This window comes from Anabrus simplex, chromosome 8 (genome assembly GCF_040414725.1).
Source record: "Anabrus simplex isolate iqAnaSimp1 chromosome 8, ASM4041472v1, whole genome shotgun sequence".
NCBI classification, from domain to species: domain Eukaryota; kingdom Metazoa; phylum Arthropoda; class Insecta; order Orthoptera; family Tettigoniidae; genus Anabrus; species Anabrus simplex.
Genome location: NC_090272.1, coordinates 86,705,021 through 86,726,489, shown reverse-complemented (window position 1 = coordinate 86,726,489; position 21,469 = coordinate 86,705,021). Strand labels below are relative to the sequence as shown.

The following is a 21,469-nucleotide window of genomic DNA, read 5'->3' as shown; positions in this document are numbered from 1 at the left end:
ATGGCTCGGGGCCTGGGTGTTTGAGCTGTCCCCAACATCCCTGCAACTCCCACACCAAACAAAACACTATCCTCCATCACAATAACACGCAGTTACCTACATATGGCAGATGCCGCCCACCCTCATCGGAGGGTCTGCCTTACAAGGGCTGCACTCTGCTAGAAATAGCCACACGAAATAAATAAATTAATTAAATAAGTCACCTCATACAGCAGCTGTGTGTAGACCGCTGGATTTGAACACAGGGCGACGGTCTACCAACATACGATGACTATTCGTTCGTTCGATTACAGAGACAGTACAGTAATTCATACAGTCACATGCAATGAACAACTAAACAGCAACAGCTCAACAGTATTCAACAGCGAATATCAACACAGGTCTGTTTACCCTCACACTCACGATAGCGGCTTCCCTTGCTGACTGACGGCGATCCTCAGTGCACAGAAATGACCAAATACACAGTGCTGTCGGGTAGTACAGTGTCTTCCGTTCTGTACGTCGTCTGCAGCCCACCTGCGCACTGGACTCTCCAACACACACCAGCTCCTGGTTGAGACCTCAGTGGACCGGGCGAGTTGGCCGTGCGCTTAGGGGCGCGCAGCTGTGAGCTCGCATCCGGAAGATAGTGGGTTCGAGCCTCTCTATCGGCAGCCCTGAGGATGGTTTTCCTTGGTTTCCCATTTTCACACCAAGGCAAATGCTGGGGATGTACCTTAATTAAGGCCACGGCCGCTTCCTTCCCATTCCTAGGCCTTTCCTGTCCCATTGTCGCCATAAGACCTATCTGCGTCGGTGTGACGTAAAGCAAATAGCAAAAACAAAACAAAAACAAAAATACCACAGTGGAACACTAGCGACAGTCAACACTTCTCTAACCCTCAGCCCATCCACCGAACCCCAACACACTGAATTTCACACTGACTCCACCGCGGAGTCCAACACTGATCCCGAGTAAAGCGCCAACACTGGCTCCACCATGGAGCCCAAAACACTATGACTCCACCACGGAACCCAACTCTGACTGACTGTCCGCGGCTAGCCTCCCTTGTTATAACTCGGGTGATGTGAACCCGAACATTCGCGAGGTAGCTAGAGACGGAACGTTCCCGTTGAATCCCCAAGAGACTCACAGGTAAGCCAGCCGACGAGAACAATACACGGAAATACCAGCCAAGCCGTCCAGGCCGGTTGAGTGCTCCCCGGTCGGCTGATTCACTAGTCCCTTCCAGGAAGTACCGAAAGGCAACGAAAAGGGGCTACCACAGGCCTGGCACGTAACAATTATAATAAATACAGATACTGTACGGATACTTTAGTTGCACTCGAACACATATTATTTATACTGTATATGTATTTATTCGCCGGCCCCGTGGTGTAGGGATAGCGTACCTGCCTCTTACCTGGAGGCCCCGGGTTCGATTCCCGGCCAGGTCAGGGATTTTTACCTGGACCTGAGGGCTGGTTCGAGGTCCACTCAGCCTACGTGATTAGAATTGAGGAGCTATCTGACGGTGAGATGGCGGCCCCGGTCTAGAAAGCCAAGAATAACGGCCGAGAGGATTCGTCGTGCTGACCACACGACACCTCGTAATCTGCAGGCCTTCGGGCTGCGCAGCGGTCGCTTGGTAGGCCAAGGCCCTTTAAGGGCTGTAGTGCCATGGGGTTTGGTTTTTGGTTTGGTTTATGTATTTATTCATTTATTCGACTTCTTGACCGAATGGTCTTGTGGAGGCTTTCTGTTCAGAGCGTCAGCGATTCCTATCCGTGTCGCGGATTTTACCTGCGTCTCGTTAATTCCTCTGACTGCGGAACTCGGTGTTTGTGGTCCCAATACATACTGCTTCATTAACACACAACACAACACACTACCAACCATCACCAGAGAAACACAAAATAGTGAATATATCCATTCACATAGGTTTGGTGTTAGGAAGGGCATCCGGCCGTAAATCAGGGCTAAATCCACATGTGCGACACAGTTAATATGATAAATACAGACATTGCCTCGCTAAAACATATTTTTTCCCCGCATCGTTTAGGCCATCTGTAGACCACGTGGATTTAACTTTCTTGGGCTTTTCTTCGGACCCATTCTTGCTATATGTGCTCCTCTCCTCTCCACAGCTCGCAACCACGACCCCACCAGGATCTGAGAAAATAAGAAGAAGACCGAGTAGGTTGGCTAAGCATTTTGGTCCATGTAGCTGTGAGCTTGCATTCGGGAGATAATTGGGTTCGAAATGGTTTTTCGTGGTCTCGCAGGCAAATGCTGGGGTTGTACCTTCATTAAGGCCACTGCCGCTTCCTTTTCTGTCCTTGCCCTGTCGTATCCCGTCGTCGCCATAAGACCTGTCCTTGTTGGTGCGACTTAACATCAATACCTAACAAGGAGATAATTTATTTAACATTATGTCGGGATAATTCTTTTATAAGATCAGTCAGTAAGGTTGAGGTTCGAGCACAAACGGTGTTTCATGACAGGAAAAAAGAAAACGGAAGAAAGGTCATACAGAGTTGGGCTGATAATTCTGTTCTTTTCAGCTAGAAGCAGTCACCATCGCCTACGCCGCCACCACCACTACACCATCAACAGCAGCACTAAGACTAGAGAGAAACAGATCGGCGTACTTCACATACACTTTTAGATTTACATCAAATAAAGCGACCAGTGGCAGTAGAGCATATTGTAAATTACGAGATAAAGGCTTAGTTAGCTTTGAGCTGTCGCTAACCGGCTTCGATGTGAGCCGAAGGATATGTTGCCTAGAAGAAAAATAGAACTATAGACTCGGCCATGGAGGATTGGTTCCCATTTTCACACCAGGCAAATGCTGGGGCTGTACCTTAATTGAAGGCACGGCCGCTTCCTTCCCACTCCTAGGCCTTTTCTATCCCATTGTCGCCATAAGACCTATCTGTGTCGTTGCGACGTAAAGCAGATAGAAAAAAAAAAAAACAATTAGGAAGGGCTTGGCTTATCTTCGTGTTCAGGCTGTTGATCGAGTACTGAAAAGACGTTCAGCTTTAAGTACGGAGCGCGCTGGAAGCACATGGCGTTACGTCACCTCAAGGTTGTGAATAAAATGTTGCTTGCAATTGTTTCATTTACAATTTTATCAGGTTCCCTTTTCTGTGCCAAGAATGTATCGATGTTTTTGCGGGTGTTTAATTCAAATCCATAATTACTTTTAAAAAACTAATGTCATGTCCTTTTCGATCCCTAAAAAGCTATGATTATTGCTGTGTTGTTATTGTTTGTGATTAATAATAATTAATACTATCTCCTGGCTCAGTCCGGTGGTATTTGAAGGTGCTCAAATACGACAGCCCCGTGTCGGTAGATTTACTGGCACGTAAAAAGAACTCCTGCGGGACTAAATTCCGGCATCTCGGCGTCTCCGAAGACCTCAAAAAGTAGTTAGTGGGACGTAAAAACAAATAATATTATTATTAATTAATACTATCATCAACACTTGTTACTAAATTGGCTTTGATATTGGAAGGGGCGGCTGAATCTTCCTACAACTCTTGCAGGCTGACACAAGGAGAAAGAGTACCGTGACCAGTAGATATATTATTCACATTTAAAAAACTGAAATGAAAACATAGTAGCTTCAAGGTCTATAGGTGTGGTTTCTCAATAAGGCTATCGATCCCCTTAATGCGACTGTCACAATTGAAGGAAGGTCAGCACTTAGTCCAAAAGAAGGAATGATCTAACAGGGAGAAGATCGAAACAGGCGACAACACAGAATTAAGGTTCTGTATATACATGAATGTGTATTACGAATACAAGTTAATTAAATGAGTAGTATGATGAAACGCAGAAGCACGCCTGATCGTATTCCTGTAAATGGGACAACGGCACGCAGAAGTACGTCTGATCGTATTTCTGCAAATGAGACAGTTGTCGGCTTCCTCTATAAAGGCAATGAACTGCGATAACACACAATAAAGCTCCTATTTGTGCATTAGGCTACTGCGTATTAGTTCTACACAATGAATTTGTACATTTTACTGACTTTTTTTACTGTGATGATGTTTAATATAGGATGTTATTTGATATTACATGAAGAGGGCCATGGCCTCGCGCGAAAACTACTGACCATGACGTGAAAATTATTGAAACGTCTTTGGCAGATATACAGTAAACTCGTAGGCCAAACGTTGCGATAAGGGTACTTGTGATAATTTTCGTTCAAGGATTGGAAATGTATATTTCTCTTTAAAGAGGGCCGATTGTAATGATAACAGTTCAGTACGTTTTTATGCGCAGATGGAAAGATGAATCCTTCGAGCTGACATTGCCATGTTACAGCGGGTCACTCCTTGATCCAATTCCTAGAGAGGGGGTCGTGTGGTACCAGCATCTCGAAAACGGCTAGTTTTAGGGCCTTAAAGTGTGGTTTTCGGAGTCCTTCTAGGACTTACCGAATTTTGTTCCTCGCGTTGTGAGGTTTAAAATGTGCTTTGTCTCGTCCTTTTAAGGTATATTCGATGGTATTTCACCTATATCAGCTTATGCTGATATGTCAAAGGGCCTAAATCTAGGGAACGAAGGGGCTGCCCAAATTTCTTGTTTACCGAGCTCGATAGCTGCAGTCGCTTAAGTACGGCCAGTATCCAGTATTCGGGAGATAGTAGGCTCGAACCCCACTGTCGGCAGCCCTGAAAATGATTTTCCGTGGTTTCCCCATTTTCACACCAGGCAAATGCTGGGACTGTACTTTAATTAAGGCCACGGCCGCTTCCTTCCTACTCTTAGCCCTTTCCTGTTCCATCGTCGCCATAAGACCTATCTGTGTCGGTGCGACGTAAAGCAACTAGAAAAAAAAAAAAATCTTGTTGACAGGGTTCTAAAAGGTAATATTAAAAAATTGGTTCACATGTTAGTGCAGCGGTATAGATTTGAATTAAAAACAGGCAGACAGACAGAATTTATGCTTTTATGCTTTATATGCATAGAAGTTAGTATATTTCTTTTCGACAGTCAACTTTTTACAGAAATATTGTGAACAAACTGTTACAGATGGGATATTCATTTCTTAACAGTCGTAAATATAATACCATATATATAATACAATAATGCTTGCCGCCTTAAGAATTTAATTGTATACTAATATGTTCTGAAAATAATATATTCATTACATTTGACATACTTCCGCCACATTACATACAGTACATGTTTTGAAGCTCATTACGGTATCTTCTTCAAAGCAGGAAATGGACTGCGTTTAAAAAACTTTGAGGGCCTTCCTGTAACTGCAGGGAAGTGAATTTAATGTTCGGTTCTCGAAACTTGCGCCTTAACTTTATGCAGCCCTATATATACGAACTGCAACCGATAGGAGAATGCAACGTGCTGCGTTGCTGGCTGCTTGTTCAGTAACAACTTGGCGCTTCTTGTACGTAGAAGCTCGATCTCACCGTCGTAAATTTTAACACTGTTACTTGCTACAGAACCCAAACCTTTTCAAGTGAGTAAACATAGTTAATATAACATTTCTCTCAATCGTACTCTTAGTAATGTTTTATTCGTATATCATTCGCTGCCCCATAATTCGCTGCTGAATAATATTTTGAACAACCCACATGCTTTACATATCTTTGAAAACAAGACCTCATTCAATTTTCTTTCTCCCTAGGATAACTGAAATACAGTCCTCGGAAGTTACAAAAATAACTGTACTATATTATGGTAGTTATAACCACTCCGTGAGCGCTATTACAGTTGGATATTTTTATATAATCTTGAGTTTGACGCTTTTGTACATCTATTTTAACATTTTAGAATTTTTTACAAGACCCAAGTTCATTTATTGCAGGGATTTGTATCCAACTTGTCGTGAAATATCCCACATGCTCTGTGAAATGATAAAGGAGTTCTAATGTAATTGTGACTTAACCCATTAATTCCCATTTGGGAATATCATTTTTGTATTTTTTTACAGAGCATTTGAAAAGTGAGCGACTTTGACTATGATTCGCAAATAGAGAGAAAGGATGCTGTCAACTGGTGGTGGGATTATTCTCGCTTTACTGACTACCGGAAATACGTATAATGTAGCAAAGGCTTTTCAGTCTGTCAAACACATAGCAAATACAATGTAAATTAAAACACTAAAAGCATATCTGTAAAACACACACTAACATACGTATAGTGAAACGTAACCTAAAATCTTGATCATTTTTCTCTGCTACGTCGTTCTGCCGTATTTTCAAGTTAAACGCAAAATAATTACATTTTATATAGTTTATATTGTGTTAGTTTAGTCCTACATAGTCTTCTTTATAGACCAGATTAAACTTAAGTTCCATAGAGTTGTATATGGATTGTTCCAAATTGGGAAATGGAATGAAATTAAATTAAATGACGTATGGCTTTTAGTGCCGGGAGTGTCAGAGGGCATGTTCGGTTCGATAGATGCAGGTCTTTTCATTTGACACCCGTAAGTGACATGCGCGTCGTGGTGAGGATGAAATTATGATGAAGACGACACATACACGCAGCCCCCGTGTCAGCTGAATTAACCAATCATGATTAAAATTCCCGATCCAAATTGGGAACAATGGGAACAAATGATATCAAATCTACCAATATTGTGAGTGTCATCATTTAGTTAGATCAAAGAAGTCAGGACAGTAGTCATTATTTGTAACGGCATTCCTTCATATGAGCTCATCATATGAGCTCTTTCTGACTTGAGGACACTAATTGCTATAGTGAGTAGTGATAATCATCATCATCATCATTGTCACCGTTTTCGATATTGTACAAATACCAGGTGGTTTGTCTAGCGACAAACTATGATCCAGTGCACCCAACTAATAAAGCCAAAAGATAGCCCTACAGCCACGGTAAGAAGCAGCGCATTCAGGTTGAACAGCCTCGCCTAATAAACAAATACGAAGGGCGTACTTTTACACTTTATTTTTTGTACGTCCTGGTATGGTTCACATTTCACTTTTGAAGGTGGTGACGTGTAACTAGTGTCTTGTTTCACCGGTTGGTAGCAGCACACGCACAGGGGCCAACGAACGCACTCGTCATAGCCATTTCATAACAACACCGTCAGCGGAGGAGCAGACAACAGCCGTCAGGGACAGCGCTATACGACTTGGTTCCTATGGAACTGATGGTACTGTTGGACATTTCTTTGGTGGTGGACTGCCCCTATGCTTCCATTGCATCGATTGTTGTTTCGTTTGTGGCTCATCGTAATGGAGCCATGTCTCATCACCAGTCACAAGCCTAGCAATGAAGTCGGCTGGATCTTGATCATGGCATTGCAAAGGTTCTCTGCACACGTCCACAAGCCTCTGCTTTTCGTCTGCAGACAAGAGTCTAGGCACGCACGTGGATGACACATTCTCCAACTGTAAGTGGCCGTGCACGATCCGCTGCAGGGTGTTTCAGCTAATTCCCGTGGCTGCCTCCATTTCCGTAAATGTGATGCATTTGTTTCCTTGGATGGCCTATTCGACCCGGGCAATGTTGGCCAGTGTTGACACTGTCATATTCCTTCCAGAACTGGTTTCCTCGTCCACCAATGTGAGCCCTGTTTTCCAACCTTCCACCCAGTTGTAAACTGTTTTCCGTGACGGCGCATGTTGTCGACAGACTGCCACCACGCGCCGATGAATTTCTGGCAGTGTTCACGCCTTCATTCCATAGGAACCAAGCCGTATAGAGCTGTCCCTGACGGTTGCTTGCCATGTCTGCTCCTACGTTGACAGTGTTGTTATGAAATGGTTATGACGCGTGCATTCGTTGGCTCCTGTGCGTGTGCTGCAACCAAACGATGGAACAAGACACTAGTTACACGTCACCACCTTCAAAAGTTGAATGTGAACCATACCCGGACGTACAAAAAATAAAGTGTAAAACAATATAGAACGCCCCTCGTACAATTAGCACACGGGATAGGTTCGTATCTCAATACAAACCAGTAATTACTTCCATAAAATGGTACTGGCTTATTCTCAAGAACACGCTCAATATTTTGAGAGTAGCAGCGGGGATAATCTGTACCACTCTTGAACCTTAACATGAAGACGGGTCAGCTTCAATTCACAAGCCACATTCTTAGTGGCACGTTCACTTACAGTGAAATTGGCCCAAGATCTGGGCCCAGTGGTTCCCTTTCCTTCACCCCCAAGAAAGAGCTTGGACATTATTGGATCTCTGTAGGACATCAGAGACGATGTAAACTATGCAAGAGGAACACCAGATTGCAGAGCGTCCACTGTGAAACCTTGCTACACATTCATTGTTCACCAGAGTACCACATGCAAGAACATACATGGGCATTGTCCCATTTGGGAACATGTCATTTCTATGGTTGCAATTTCTTTTTCTGTTTGAAAGCTGATCATTTAAAACTTAATTAAGATATAAATGTGCGAGAAAATAAATATTTTCATAATATTAAGATTTTTTCATAGGTTCGGAACTAAAGCATTTGGGAGAAGAATAGCAATGATAATTCTTGCTTCTTAGACTTTCGCGGCCGGAACTGATGCTGTTGTCCGTGGTCCCCACGAAAGCAAATCTTTCTGGAGAGGAAATTGGAGGACATTGCGTTTTAACGAGATGTAGCTTGTAAACGAATGAAAGTGCGTCTGTAAATAAAAATGGTCTCTGTGTCTATGTCCTGCGCTTCAAAACATGTTTTAAAAGAGTCCTCTCATGATCCATTTTGTTATTATTACAGTACTTTATTTTAAGGTGCGTAAATTGAGGTCAGCATTTTTACTAGCAAATTGTGTACGGGGCTGGTCCTGCTCCTAGGCTTGAATGGTGGCTTTCGATTCCGTCTGGGCCAGAGATTTTAGCCGCATCTGGCTACTTTCTCTGGGTCGGTGGCTCCTGTTTGTGTTCATCGTAGTACACATCTTCATTTTTGATCACTCTACCAACCACCACAGAAGCACGTGAGACTGGACTTAAACTCCACTTGCAGTTCCGACCTTGAATTAATTGGGTAAAAACCAGGAAGAAGAAAAAGAAGTGTGTGAGGCTGCTGTCTGATAAACTTGATTTCTTGTTACAGAAACACGAAATCTTTTTTCCTTACATTCTTGTATATCTACATCTTCACTTAATTCCTCTAGCTTGAGGACTGGGTTCCTGGTTTTTCTTAATATGGTGATGATGATGCTTTTAGTTTTAAGGGGCGTAACATCTAGGTCATCGGCTCTACTTTTCTTAATAAACATATTCATTTACATACAGCACATCACACTATAAACCACAAAAAAAAAAAAAAAACACGCAATAGTGATGTGCAAATCGTTAGACTACACCCTGAAGATGCATTTGATCGAACGAAGTGGCATTCCAAGATCCGAAGAGTGGACCTACACCTGCGGGTATACGCTAGGATGTTGATGATGAACAGGGCCCGGAACTTTATGTAATATCAACGTGCGAAATGTGTACATAAAAATATTGGAAATATCAGGGAAATACGTAGTTTAAAGTTTCTTTCTTAATGCATTCAATTTACAAAAATGTTAGTACAGTATATTCATTTTAATGTAATTTTCACGAACAAATTTATTTATTTATTTATTTATTTATTTATTTATTTATTTATTTATTTATTTATTTATTTATTTATTTATTTATTTATTTATTTATTAGCTAGCTTTATGGTACAAGTTAAGTCGCACATAAATTGATTAACATTATGAAAAACAAGAAATAATTTACAAAACAGAATAAACATAAGTCAAGATAAAACACAACATGGAAATCGAGAGAGATATATGTAATAAAAATTGAAAGAAAAAATAAAAACACAGAAATGATACAGAATATAGGTAAATACATAAATTAACAATCTGAAGCCTCCGTGGCTTAGGCGGCAGTGCGTCGGCCTCTCAATTCCTATCCTCGTCGCGAGATGGGAGCTTCATTCATTCCATCCCTGACTCGGTCACTGACTGGAAAACAGGTTGTAGGTTTTCATTTTCACATAAATTAACAAATGAAAAATGTGTACTAATCTATGATGTTTAGTTGTTGCAACCACTGAATAGCCGTTGTTGATCCTGTCAAAAGATCATCGATAGTTCCGCAGAAGGCTCTATGTGGGCATCTGAAGGTGATATGTGTGGGAGTCATTCATTTTAATGCCCTTCGTGGCCCTTGTCTCTCTTTGGCCGATATATTCATTTTTCAAAGTGTTGGTCCCCTTCAGCTTTTCCCCTCTGATTAATGTTAGTAGAGGATGGTTGCCCAGTTGTACTTACACTCAAAATAATCATCACCGAAATTCCGGCACCTCGGCGTCTCTGAAAGCCGTAAAAGTAGCTAGTGGGACGTAAAGTCAATAACATAATTGTTAAATAGTCTTCTTTGCCAGAAGTTTGATACTTTGATCATTGCTTTCTTCACAACTGATGCTCATTCTTCTCGATCAACAGCTGCCGAGTCTTGTTCTACATTTCTACTTTTTTTTTCAGGCAGTGTAGATAGCATGCATATCGAATGTATGTCTTGTTTTACAATCTTAAACATTACTAGATGTATTAAGAGAACTATCATGTTATATTATATTCTTTTCGACAGTTAGGATAGTTTCAATGCAGAGTAGTGGAAGAATAATTATACAGTGAAATCTGTACGCAACGGAATCTCATGGTACCACGTTTCTTTTCCGCTGTGCACTGGTTTCCGTTGAGAACAGATAAACGTGATATCACTGCACTCGCACATTGTGTGCTGGGGTTCTGCGCAGTAGTCTGAGGTGTTTTCTCGTCACTTTACTGCATTGTGGCCCTCTTACGATAAACAACAGACCACTGTATGCTCTAACACTCTTTACTTTACAAGAGAGACACTACTACATTTTTTCATTGCTTTTCATGTTCTCAAGGAAGTTAAGTTTCTCGCAACAATTAGAGATGCAAAAAAAAAAAAAAAAAAAAAAAAAAAAAAAAACATGTTGGGCTGAGTAGCTGAGATGGTAGAGCGCTGGCCGTCTGACTCCAAGTTCGCAGCTTTGATCCTGGCTCAGTCCGGTTGTATTTGAAGGTACTCAAATACGCCAGCCTAGTGTCGGTAGATTTACCGGTACGTAAAAGAACTCCTGAGGGACAAAATTCCACCACCTCGGCGTCTCCGAAAACCGGAACGGTACATGGTTAGTGGGACGTAGACCCCTATAACCAATACTATTATTATAAATTCAAAAACTTGTAAACTATTCAGCTTTCATCGCGAATGAAACATTACACAGATAAAACCGTATATTTTCTGCCGTATACTGAGAAACTTTTTCCGTTCCGCTAAGTACAAGTACTTTTTAAAATACATTTTAGTGTTAATCTCATGGCACCATAGAATATTTCCGTTAACACCAGGTTTCCGCTATGTGAAGGTTCCTTGTAAATAGGTTTCCACCGGGCGAGTTGGCCGTGCGCGTAGAGGCGCGCGGCTGTGAGCTTGCATCCGGGAGATAGTAGGTTCGAATCCCACTATCGTCAGCCCTGAAGATGGTTTTCCGTGGTTTCCCATTTTCACACCAGGCAAATGCTGGGGCTGTACCTTAATTAAGGCCACGGCCGCTTCCTTCCAACTCCTAGGCCTTTCCCATCCCATCGTCGCCATAAGACCTATCTGAGTCGGTGCGACGTAAAGCCCCTAGCAAAAAAAAAAAATAGGTTTCCCTGTACTGTCATGAAAGGTCTACGTGATTTCAGAGTTCTTTTTGCAATTTTCAAAATTTGAATGTCTTCAAAGCGTCTATACCTAAGATGAGAGTGAAAATAGTCTATTACTGTTTTACAGTACCGACTTATATCTTCGCTAATTTATTCTGAGGAACTATTTCCCCACCGTTTCGCTCTAAATTATATGCAGTTTATTGGAAATGAATGTTGTACTTTCTGGTTTAATCCCCGTAATGTATATTACGGAAATTAGGTAATACTGAACATATTTTACATCAGGGACCCCGAACTTAGTTTTAAAAATATTTCATTGGTTAAGAGAGCGTTTAATTGGTATTATAGTTTGTTCTATTGGATGATTGATCAGCTTTCGGGCCTCGGGGTCCCGGGTTCTAATTCCCGGTCGAGTCATGGTAATTTAATCGTGACCGAGCTCGATAGCTGCAGTCGCTTAAGTGCGGCCAGTATCCAGTAATCGGGATATAGTGGGTTCGAACCCCACTGTCGGCAGCCCTGAAGATGGTTTTCCGTGGTTTCCCATTTTCACACCAGACAAATGCCGGGGCTGTACCTTAATTAAGGCCACGGCCGCTTCCTTCCAATTCCTAGGCCTTTCCTATCCCTTCATCGCCATAAGGCCTATCTGTGTCGGTGCGACGTAAAGCAAATAGCAAAAAAAAAATAATAATAATAATAAAAAATAATAATCGTGAACGGTAAAAATTGGCGTATGGCTTTTAGTGCCGGGAGTGTCCGAGGACAAGTTCGGCTCGCCAGATGCAGGTCTTCTGATTTGACGTCCGTAGGCGACCTGAGTGTCGGGATGACAATGAAATGATGAAGACGACACATACACCCAGCCCCCGTGTCAGCGAAATTAACCAATTATGGTTAAAATTCCCGACCCTGCCGGGAATCGAACCTGGGACCCCTGTGGCCAAAGGCCAGCACGCTAACCATTTAGCCACGGAGCCGGACATCGTGAACGGTTAATTCCCTTGACTCGAGGACTGGGTGTTTGTGCTTTCCCCCGCATTCATGCAACTCAAACACCACTCCCAACTCTATCCTCCACTACACTATAAAAAGCAGTTTCCCCGTACACGGCAGACGCCGCCCATCTTTATCAGAGGGTCTAGCTTACGAGGGATGCACCTACCGGTGCGACGTAAAGCAAATATATATATATATAATAATCGTGAACGGTAAAAATTGGCGTATGGATTTTAGTGCCGGGAAAAAAACCCATGGCCTTGGGCTACCAAGCGACCGCTGCTCAGCTCGAAGGCCTGCAGATTACGGGATGTCGTGTGGTCAGCACGACGAATCCCCTCGGCCGTTATTCTTGGCTTTCTAGACCGGGGCCGCTATCTCACCTTCAGATAGCTCCTCAATTCTAATCACGTAGGCTGAGTGGACCTCGAACCAGCCCTCAGGTCCAGGTAAAAATCCCTTACCTGGCCGGGAATCGAACCCGGGGCCTCCGGGTAAGAGGCAGGCACGCTACCCGTACACCACGGGGCCGGCTGATATCCTCATTAAATTATTATTATTATTATTATTATTATTATTATTATTATTATTATTATTATTATTATTATTATTATTATTACTAGTTCGTTTGGGCCTCCTGTGTTGTTGTTGATGTTTGCCGCTTCTGGTCTTCTTGATGATGGGTTTGGCTGCTGCTTTATTCTTGGTACTTCGTGAGCTTTTCTGTTGGCCCAGTAATCCTTCATTTTCTCGCTGAGCTCTATCTTGCGTTCCTCGGACCTTTTCCTGGTGTCATTGTGGTTTGCTTCTGTAACACAGGGGTCCAGTGATTTCACCCTGGCTATATTGAAGATCTTATAGGACCGCCTTGGGAGTCCGTAGAAAGCCAGCCGTCTTCTTTTGATGGCATTTGTGAGGGTTTCTTGGTATTGGCAGAGTTCACGGTTTGGTTTGTACCATCGCCTTCCATCTGAGATGATCATTGGTTATACTGTACTTCCTTTCTTGTACTTCGAGGGCTCTTAGTGGGGTCTTCTTAGTTATAGATAGGCACGCTGCTGCGTAGAGGATTGACGGTCTGACTATTGCATTGTAGTGTCTTAGTTTGACATTCATCGACAGATGTTTTGAGGCGTACAGTTTTCTGCAGGCATGGCATGCCTTGTCTTGTTTGATTCTTCTCTATTCGAGAACAACCATTTAAGGTCTACCGAAATCCACTCTCCAAGATACTTTACAGCTTTGGCTCTCTTGATATGCTTGGTATCAATAACTCTCATCGTTCTAGGGGTATCTTTGATGTTGTTAGGCCTAATTATCGGGCGAGTTGGTCGTGCATTTTAGGGACGCGCAGGTGTGAGGTTGTATGCGGAAGATAGTGGATTCGAGCCCCACTGGCAGCTCTGAAGATGGTTTTCCGTGGTTTCCTGTTTTCACACCAGGCAAATGCTGGGGCTGTACCATAAGGCAACGGCCGCTTCCCTCCCACTCCTAGCCCTTCCCCAACCCATCGTCGCCATAATACCTATCTGTGTCGGTGCCAGTTGTAAAAAGAAAATGATATTGGTAATTCATTCAAAATCAATATTGGCCAACTATGTACCACGTAAATAATTCATGATTTCAGTTTTCTTTGGCGCCAGTATTCCTTCATTCTCTTGCTTACAGCTTCTTTCTTTCTTTTCAATGTTGTTTCTTCTTGGTCGCTGTTTCTGATTCCAGGAACCCCTCAAATGTGCGTATCTTGTTCCTGAAAGTGGTTCTGTTGTGGATGTCTTGATCCATGATGTTCATTTCTTGCGGATCCTTCTTGGTGTTGACAAACCATTTGTCATAATCGTTGCCTTTCTACTGAGTTTTGTTGAAATGGTTAAAAGTTTTCTTAGTGAGTCTGTCATCGGGCATTCTTGACATATGTTCAAAGAATTTAACCCTTCGTTTGCGTATTGTTTCTCAAATTCTGCTGCATATTTTATATACTTCTTTGTTGCTGCATAATCGGTATGTGTCAGCACATATTTTTGGTCCGAGAATCTTTCCTTCCTTCTCGATTTCTTCAATGTCCTTTCTGGTTGTTATTCCTAGGCATTCGGAAGCACACAGGCGCTCTGTTTGCATTACTCTCTGTTAGTGTCGTTGTTAAGTCATAAGATAGTCGTAAGATATTGATGATGATTACTGTTATTTGTTCCTTGTATTTTGTCTTCCAGAGTCCACTTCCATGTCTTATAATGGCATTGATTGTCTTTCGAGGATGACGTAAACTTTGTTTTGTGGAGACTCAACCGGAGAAGCGAGTGCACGCGTACTGGAAACGGGTTTCGCTCGTTGACGTCACCACACGGAATTCCAAAGCATCTCGGTCGCGGACAAGCTATGCTATCATTGGTCGCTCGCTTGCAAGAAGTATTTTTTCACCTGTTGATTTGTCTAGGCTCAGATCAGAGGAATTCCTGTCTGGTTGTGTCAACACGCTCGCCGTGAAAGCAACAAGCACGGCGTACGCTTATTCTAGTAGCGCTGAATTCTTCTTACGGGTCTGACACAGCCAAGGATCATGGGTGTTAAGTGTGCGTGTGTGGTAAACATTGTAAAAGTATACTCGTAGTTGTACATCGCAAGTGCGTCCTGAAACGCACTATTTTTGACAACTTCTACATAGTTTCTTGCTTTTCCTAAGTCTCTGTACAGAGAGGACAATCTAGGTAAGGCACCACTGTCCTACTTTTCGAAATCTTTGCGTATACATTTGTAGACATGAAATTCAGGGAATAGTGCCTGATTATTCATCGCTTATGCACAATAACTGAAGAACATAAGACAAAAATTCATGTAGTTGCACTACAGCCAATCCAGGGCTCTGGACGGTCCATGCGGCTTTAGCTGTACTAACCTTATGTCATATGCAAGTGACGACACTAATACTGTATTCAGTATAATTTTAGAAAGTTAAAGATACTGTGAGTTTTAGGCATAAATTAATCACTGATGCATTGCAATTAACTTATTTGAAGGTAGTTCTTTCTCTTTCATGATCCCAAGATTACTGATCTTCTTTTTTGCTTTACGTCACACCAACACAGGTATGTCTTATGGCGACGATGGGATAGGAAAGGCCTAGGAATGGGAAGGAAGCGGCCGTGGCCTTAATTAAGGTACAGCCCCAGCATTTGCCTGGTGTGAAAATGTGAAACCACGGAAAACCATCTTCAGGGCTGCCGACAGTGGGGCTCGAACCCACTGTCTCCCAGTTACTGGATACTGGCCGCACTTCAGCGACTGCAGCTATCGAGCTCGGTAGATTACTGATCAAGCCCAGACAAGTTGTGAGCAGTTTCTAAGCAATAAATGAAAATTCATTTTGACGTAGCCCAGCATACTTAACATCATATGATGATTTTGTCTTTTCTATTTGTATTTCTGCTCAAGTAGGGAATCGAATATTTGAATTCGTTTAAATTTATTATTAATAGTAATAAAATAAATCAATATATTTGTTGTAAATGTTGTGGAGCTTTATTTTTGCTGTTTTCAGTTAATAATTAGACCTCAATGTGGATTCTCTAGTCTTACTCTACCGCTAGCTTGTATGGCGAGCTTATTCCCGAAGCATGACGCAAGCAAAAGCCTCCTGTGAGTGGCGAGAGAGTCAGGCAAGGCCAAGCGGTAGTGAGCAGAGCCAGCCAGAGCGGGATTGGTTCAGTCAGAGTCGGTCAGTGCTTGTGTACTGGTGTTGTTGAAAGTGTGGCGTGGCTAACAGCTGCGTTGTGTGCGGGGTGAAAATATGGTGCATTTCAAACAGAAATAAGGACGAATTGTAAATAACAAATGCGGCTATCTCGGCTGCCAGTCAAGGTTGCTCTACCCACTCTATCGTGGAGGTGAGTGTGTGTGTGTGTTATTTATTTGAACAATACAAACCCTACGATGCTCATTTCTGACTTGATTTGGCATCGTTTCTTTGTTGTGTGAATGGAATGCGTTAATATTCGAATAGTGATTGAATTTTAATATTAAGTGATTATTTACAGTAGTTGGTGTTCTTCGACGGTTGAAGTTCTGTAAACAGTTCAAGCAGCTTGGCAGGTGTGTTCGGCAACGTAGAGCATGGAGGTGGGGGGGAATAGCGGGCGGTGGCAGGTCACGTGGTAAGGCTTGGAAAGTTGTCTTGAACTCCGCGTATTTTTAGGACATCCGAGGGTACAATTAGGTCTTGTTTGACTCAAGGTTGCCGCGTTGTTTTATTTGGACTGTAAATGGTAGCACTTATGCCTAAAGAACATTTCAAATTTTTCCGCCTCTGGAACTTTGCTGCTGTAATCTGGTGGCGGGCCAGGTGTAGGTTGTTTTACTACCAGGGGGCTCTGTGTTTTGTAGAAGAGTGTTATGTATGTATTGTATATCAGCTGTTCACAGCGTGTTGGATTCAATATGCTGCCGTTATAAAATATATGTCCTAACCTAGTGGAATACAGTTTTCGGTATTATAAAATCTACTTCAGTAATCTGTATTGAAATTATTGTAATTCCGTTATAATCGTAGTTCCTGGAACAGCTTGGGTGTATTTCTTTTCTTCCGTTTTCTTTCATAACTACACTTTTGTACGGTGTGCATGATGTGGCAGTAATATATTTGTATCCACATTCATTCTGTATTTAGTGTTCTTTCACGGAAGTTAATACGCGTATTCCAGCAAAGTAGAAATACAATGCATGTTCCCAGTGTACCACACTAACGAACTGAAGTTTATTCGAAACTACCATGTTAGGTTATTGAAACCTAATCTCCCCCTGTGATTGCTGAATTAGGCTACTCAACGTAACCATTTTCTTAATGACTGAATGTAAAGTTTCACTCGCTCTGGTTGCTACGAGATACTTCTGTTGGTTAAAACATTGTATCTGCGTGACGTTTATAGTTTTTATAACAACGGTCGTCACTACTTGACATAAACCCAGGTATGCTAGAAGGTAACCGACATTCAGCTTTCAGTACCGGCGCTGACAGAGTTGTTTACATTCGGAGTTGAGTACACTCTCGAGCCAAATGTGATGACACCATCCGGATATATTTTGTACTCTTAGTTCTTACAAGAAGTAGGGTCATTTCAGCTGTAATGACTCTTACTGGTTTGCTGCAGATTCAGCAGTTTCAGAGTATATTTTAAAACATTTTTTTTAGCAGTATGTGCAGAATTTTAGTTATTGTTCCAATTTATAATCCTGTTCATTTATAATAATGAGAATTGAAAATTAAAGAATGAGACTTGGAACCCATCCATTCAGCCACTGTATTGAAAGTAACAACTGATTAAAATGTCGGGTTCTAAAGTTAATTATTGAAAAGCATACATCCTCGCTTTAATAACAAACAGTAATAGTATTTCTCTTTTACATAGCCTACGAAATTTCGAGGATTTTATTCCCTGAAGTTATTGTTACAGGCTTTTGATGATTAAATATGCTTCCAGATACGTATATATTTCCAGTAACAGCTCGCTGATTGACTCACACTGTCTTGTCCCCTTCATTCAACTGCCTCGTGTCCGACTCGTTGGCTGAATGGTCAGCGTACTGGCCTTCCGTTCAGAAGGTCCCAGGTTCGATTCCTGGCCGGGTCGGGGATTTTAACCTTCATTGGTTAATTCCAGTGGCCCGGGGTGTTTGTGCTGTCCCCAACATCCCTGCAACTCACACACCACACACAACACTATCCTCCACCGTCCACCCTCATCGGAGGGTCTGCCTTACAAGGGCTGCACTCGGCTACAAATAGCCACACGAAATTTAAAAAAAAAATGGAACACTATATTTCGTAGGTTTTATTAATTCTAAAATAAGAAATTTTGAACTTTCCTTCTTTGCGTTGAGTTTTATTCTAATCATTCAGTGGTCATAAAATGTGATTTGTATCCGATTTATTGGTTACTCCTAAATAAGATTTCATTGATGGCTGAACTTGAGAGATGGAAAAAACCTCCCTTTTTTAACGAAAGGACAGTTGATGTACAGTAGAATGATATTAGGAAATGATAGATGTGAGAAAAGTTGCAGACGGAGAGATTACTGGATGACAAATAATTGCAGGTAGTCTATATGGTGTTCATAGATTTCGAGGGGAAGGTCTCTCTACTGCCTGGAGGTTATTTGAATAATTGATCTTTCCAAATACAGTAGAGATTAATACGCGACACTAATCGAGATGTCGAGGGACAGCTACTGGAGCTCACTCTAGCGGATAGACCTGAAGAGTACTGATTCTCTCATAAGAGCACGTGTATTTTTGTGTGAAGTTTTTGGTGTTATCTATGCGTTTTCAGTGAGTTGAAATAAATAAATAAATAGTAGTGTGTGTCATTCCTTGATACCTCCTCTCATCATGAGGGGAAAGGTATGTGCTGTGTTTGGCTGCAGTAATTACGATGTAGAGAAAAATGCGCGGTCGTTCTTCAGGTTCCCTCGTGACAAGAACATGTAAGTAATATTGTGTTTGCATATATATTCTTTCAGTGGCAGAGATTTTTATAGTACTTCATAATCTTCTGACCTGCTCGACCCATATTTTAACTGGCATAAAATGTAATACGCATATTTTATTCTATAGTGCAACAGTTAACCTTCAATACCGATGTGTTGTTGTAGGTGTGATCTGTGGGTTTTGAAATGTCACGGAAGTGATTTGGATAAGGTGTATAAGAATTATAAGATCTGTTCAGATCATTTCCAGGCCAGCGACTTTAAAAATCCTCGACTATACAGCCAAGGGTATGTTACATTTTTATTCCAATTGTACGTAAATATTCCTCAAAGTATCACTACCGACAACATTTTCATACTTTTCTTTCTTTTATCCCTCTTCTCAGATTAAAGCCGGGATTTTATAGATTTTCTTTCTGTTAGTAGGCTTCATGTTAAGAGGAAAATTGTCCAGCTATTAAATGTTAATTCATTGCATCATATGTGTTAGGAATGTGCCGATATTTTTATTGACAAATGTCTTAATTTGATGATACAATGTTTTTAAATGAGGAAAAAAAAAAGACAAATCCAACCGTAAGAGTTCAGGCAGGAATCCTAAAGCTAAAGCTTTAAAAAAAAGTAATGCATAAATGAAAGATCAAGCCATTTCACAGCAGTCCATTTCACACCTTGTTTATATGTCTAATTTCAGTCTTTGAATAATAACCGTCGCTTAGGTGCGGTCAGTATCCAGTATTCGGGGGATAGTAGGTTCGAACCCCACTGTCGGCAGCCCTGAAGATGGTTTTTCGTGGTTTCCCATTTTCACACCAGGCAAATGCTGGGGCTGTACCTTAATTAAGGCCACGGCCGCTTCCTTCCCACTCCTAGCCCCTTCCTATCCCATCGTCGCCATAAGACCTACGTAAAGCATCTTGCAAAAAAAAAAATGAATAATAACCTTTTAAATAATTCTTCATTCATTTATCCAGAATTGCTTTAGCAACTTCGAAGTTAATATCTCAATAACACTTTCTTTCTAGACGTAATTTATTTATCCGTTTCCGTATATACATTTCCATTGATATTTGAATTTAGCGCGATTTGTTCAGGTCAAGTCACTAGGAGCGCCACCGTCGAATTGTCTCCCATTTTAGCACGGCTAAATCCGTAAGTGTCGCGTACCGTATTATCTCTAATGTATTTGATCTTTCACAGATTTCCCCGCCCCTCTCTCTCTCTCTCTCTCTCTATGTGTGTGTGTGTGAGAGAGAGAGAGAGGGGGGGGGGTAGGTACTGTGGTTATCCTAGTCGCTTGAAAAAATCTGTGGAATTAATTTCATGTTGCTCTTCCTCTTTTGAAGACCAATCACATTACGTTGGACGAAGGAAGTTGCCGGCCTACCACATTTCCCTATAGCGGTCTGCGACTCCCCGAACACCCCCACGTTGTGGTTCTTCTTTCATGGCATTTTCCCCGGTTATCTAGGGTCGGCACTGATGTGGTTTAAGCGTAGTTTTATGTCGGGATGCCTTTCCTGGGTGCTGACAGTATGTGGAGGACAGGAGGAATGTGTTACTTTTGCGGGTTTCTGTGGTGGTTAGTAGCGTTGTGTGTAAATAAAGATGTGTATCAAGATGATCGCAAATACCCAGCTAGAGAACGAAACATGGTTAAAATACCCACCCCAACATGGAATCAAACCCTATGAACCGAAGGCCATTATGCGTACCGTTCAGCCAAAGCCCCATCCCCCGTAGAATGAAGCCTCTAGAACTCTAGCACAAGTTTATAAAGAGTGAATTTTGTTTGTCCTTCATATTCGTAGTTGTTAACATTTTGGGGGAATATTCCCCCGAAAATTATTGTTTGTTGAAATAATTCAGGTACAGGTAGTTTATTTAAGGATATAATTGTTATCTCGATTTTTCATGTCCAGACCTCATGCTAGAGACATTTCCCCCCCTTCTTTTTAACCAAGGCCTCTCATGGATGTGTTTCTGCCGAGGTTAGGTTGAAGGTAGTCTCTCATATGCAATCACTCGTATCGGGGTCAAAGTCACATTTTGTTATGATTGTAGAAATTAACATAACTATGCAAAATGACCACTCGCCTAGATGATAATGAATGCCATCGTCGTGCACGAAAAATGCGTACCTTAACCCATACAGGTTCGGTGTCCATTATAATATACGTCCTTTGTTTTTCTTTCATACGTTCCACCTCATTTTATACGTTTTGAAATATCTCATTCGTACTTATATTCTCTTCGTCTAATTAATATCTCATTCGTACTTACATTTTCTTCCGTCTAATCTTAAAATCATCGTTCC

The 21,469-nt window shown here is 41.8% G+C and overlaps 1 protein-coding gene across 7 annotated transcripts in view; it reads left to right on the top strand.

Moving 5' to 3' along the window:
- LOC136878816 (phosphatidylcholine:ceramide cholinephosphotransferase 2) overlaps window positions 1-21,469 on the top strand; it is a 724,489-nt gene that overhangs the window by 556,997 nt on the left and 146,023 nt on the right. Inside the window, exon 1 of one of the 7 annotated variants that reach the window (XM_067152313.2) lies at window positions 16,298-16,556. The exons of the other annotated variants lie outside the window; for them this stretch is intronic. Coding sequence (XP_067008414.2) covers window positions 16,504-16,556 — 53 coding nt within the window. The 5' untranslated portion in view covers window positions 16,298-16,503. Of the gene's footprint in view, window positions 1-16,297; window positions 16,557-21,469 lie in introns of those variants that run through there. 7 annotated transcript variants of the gene reach the window in all.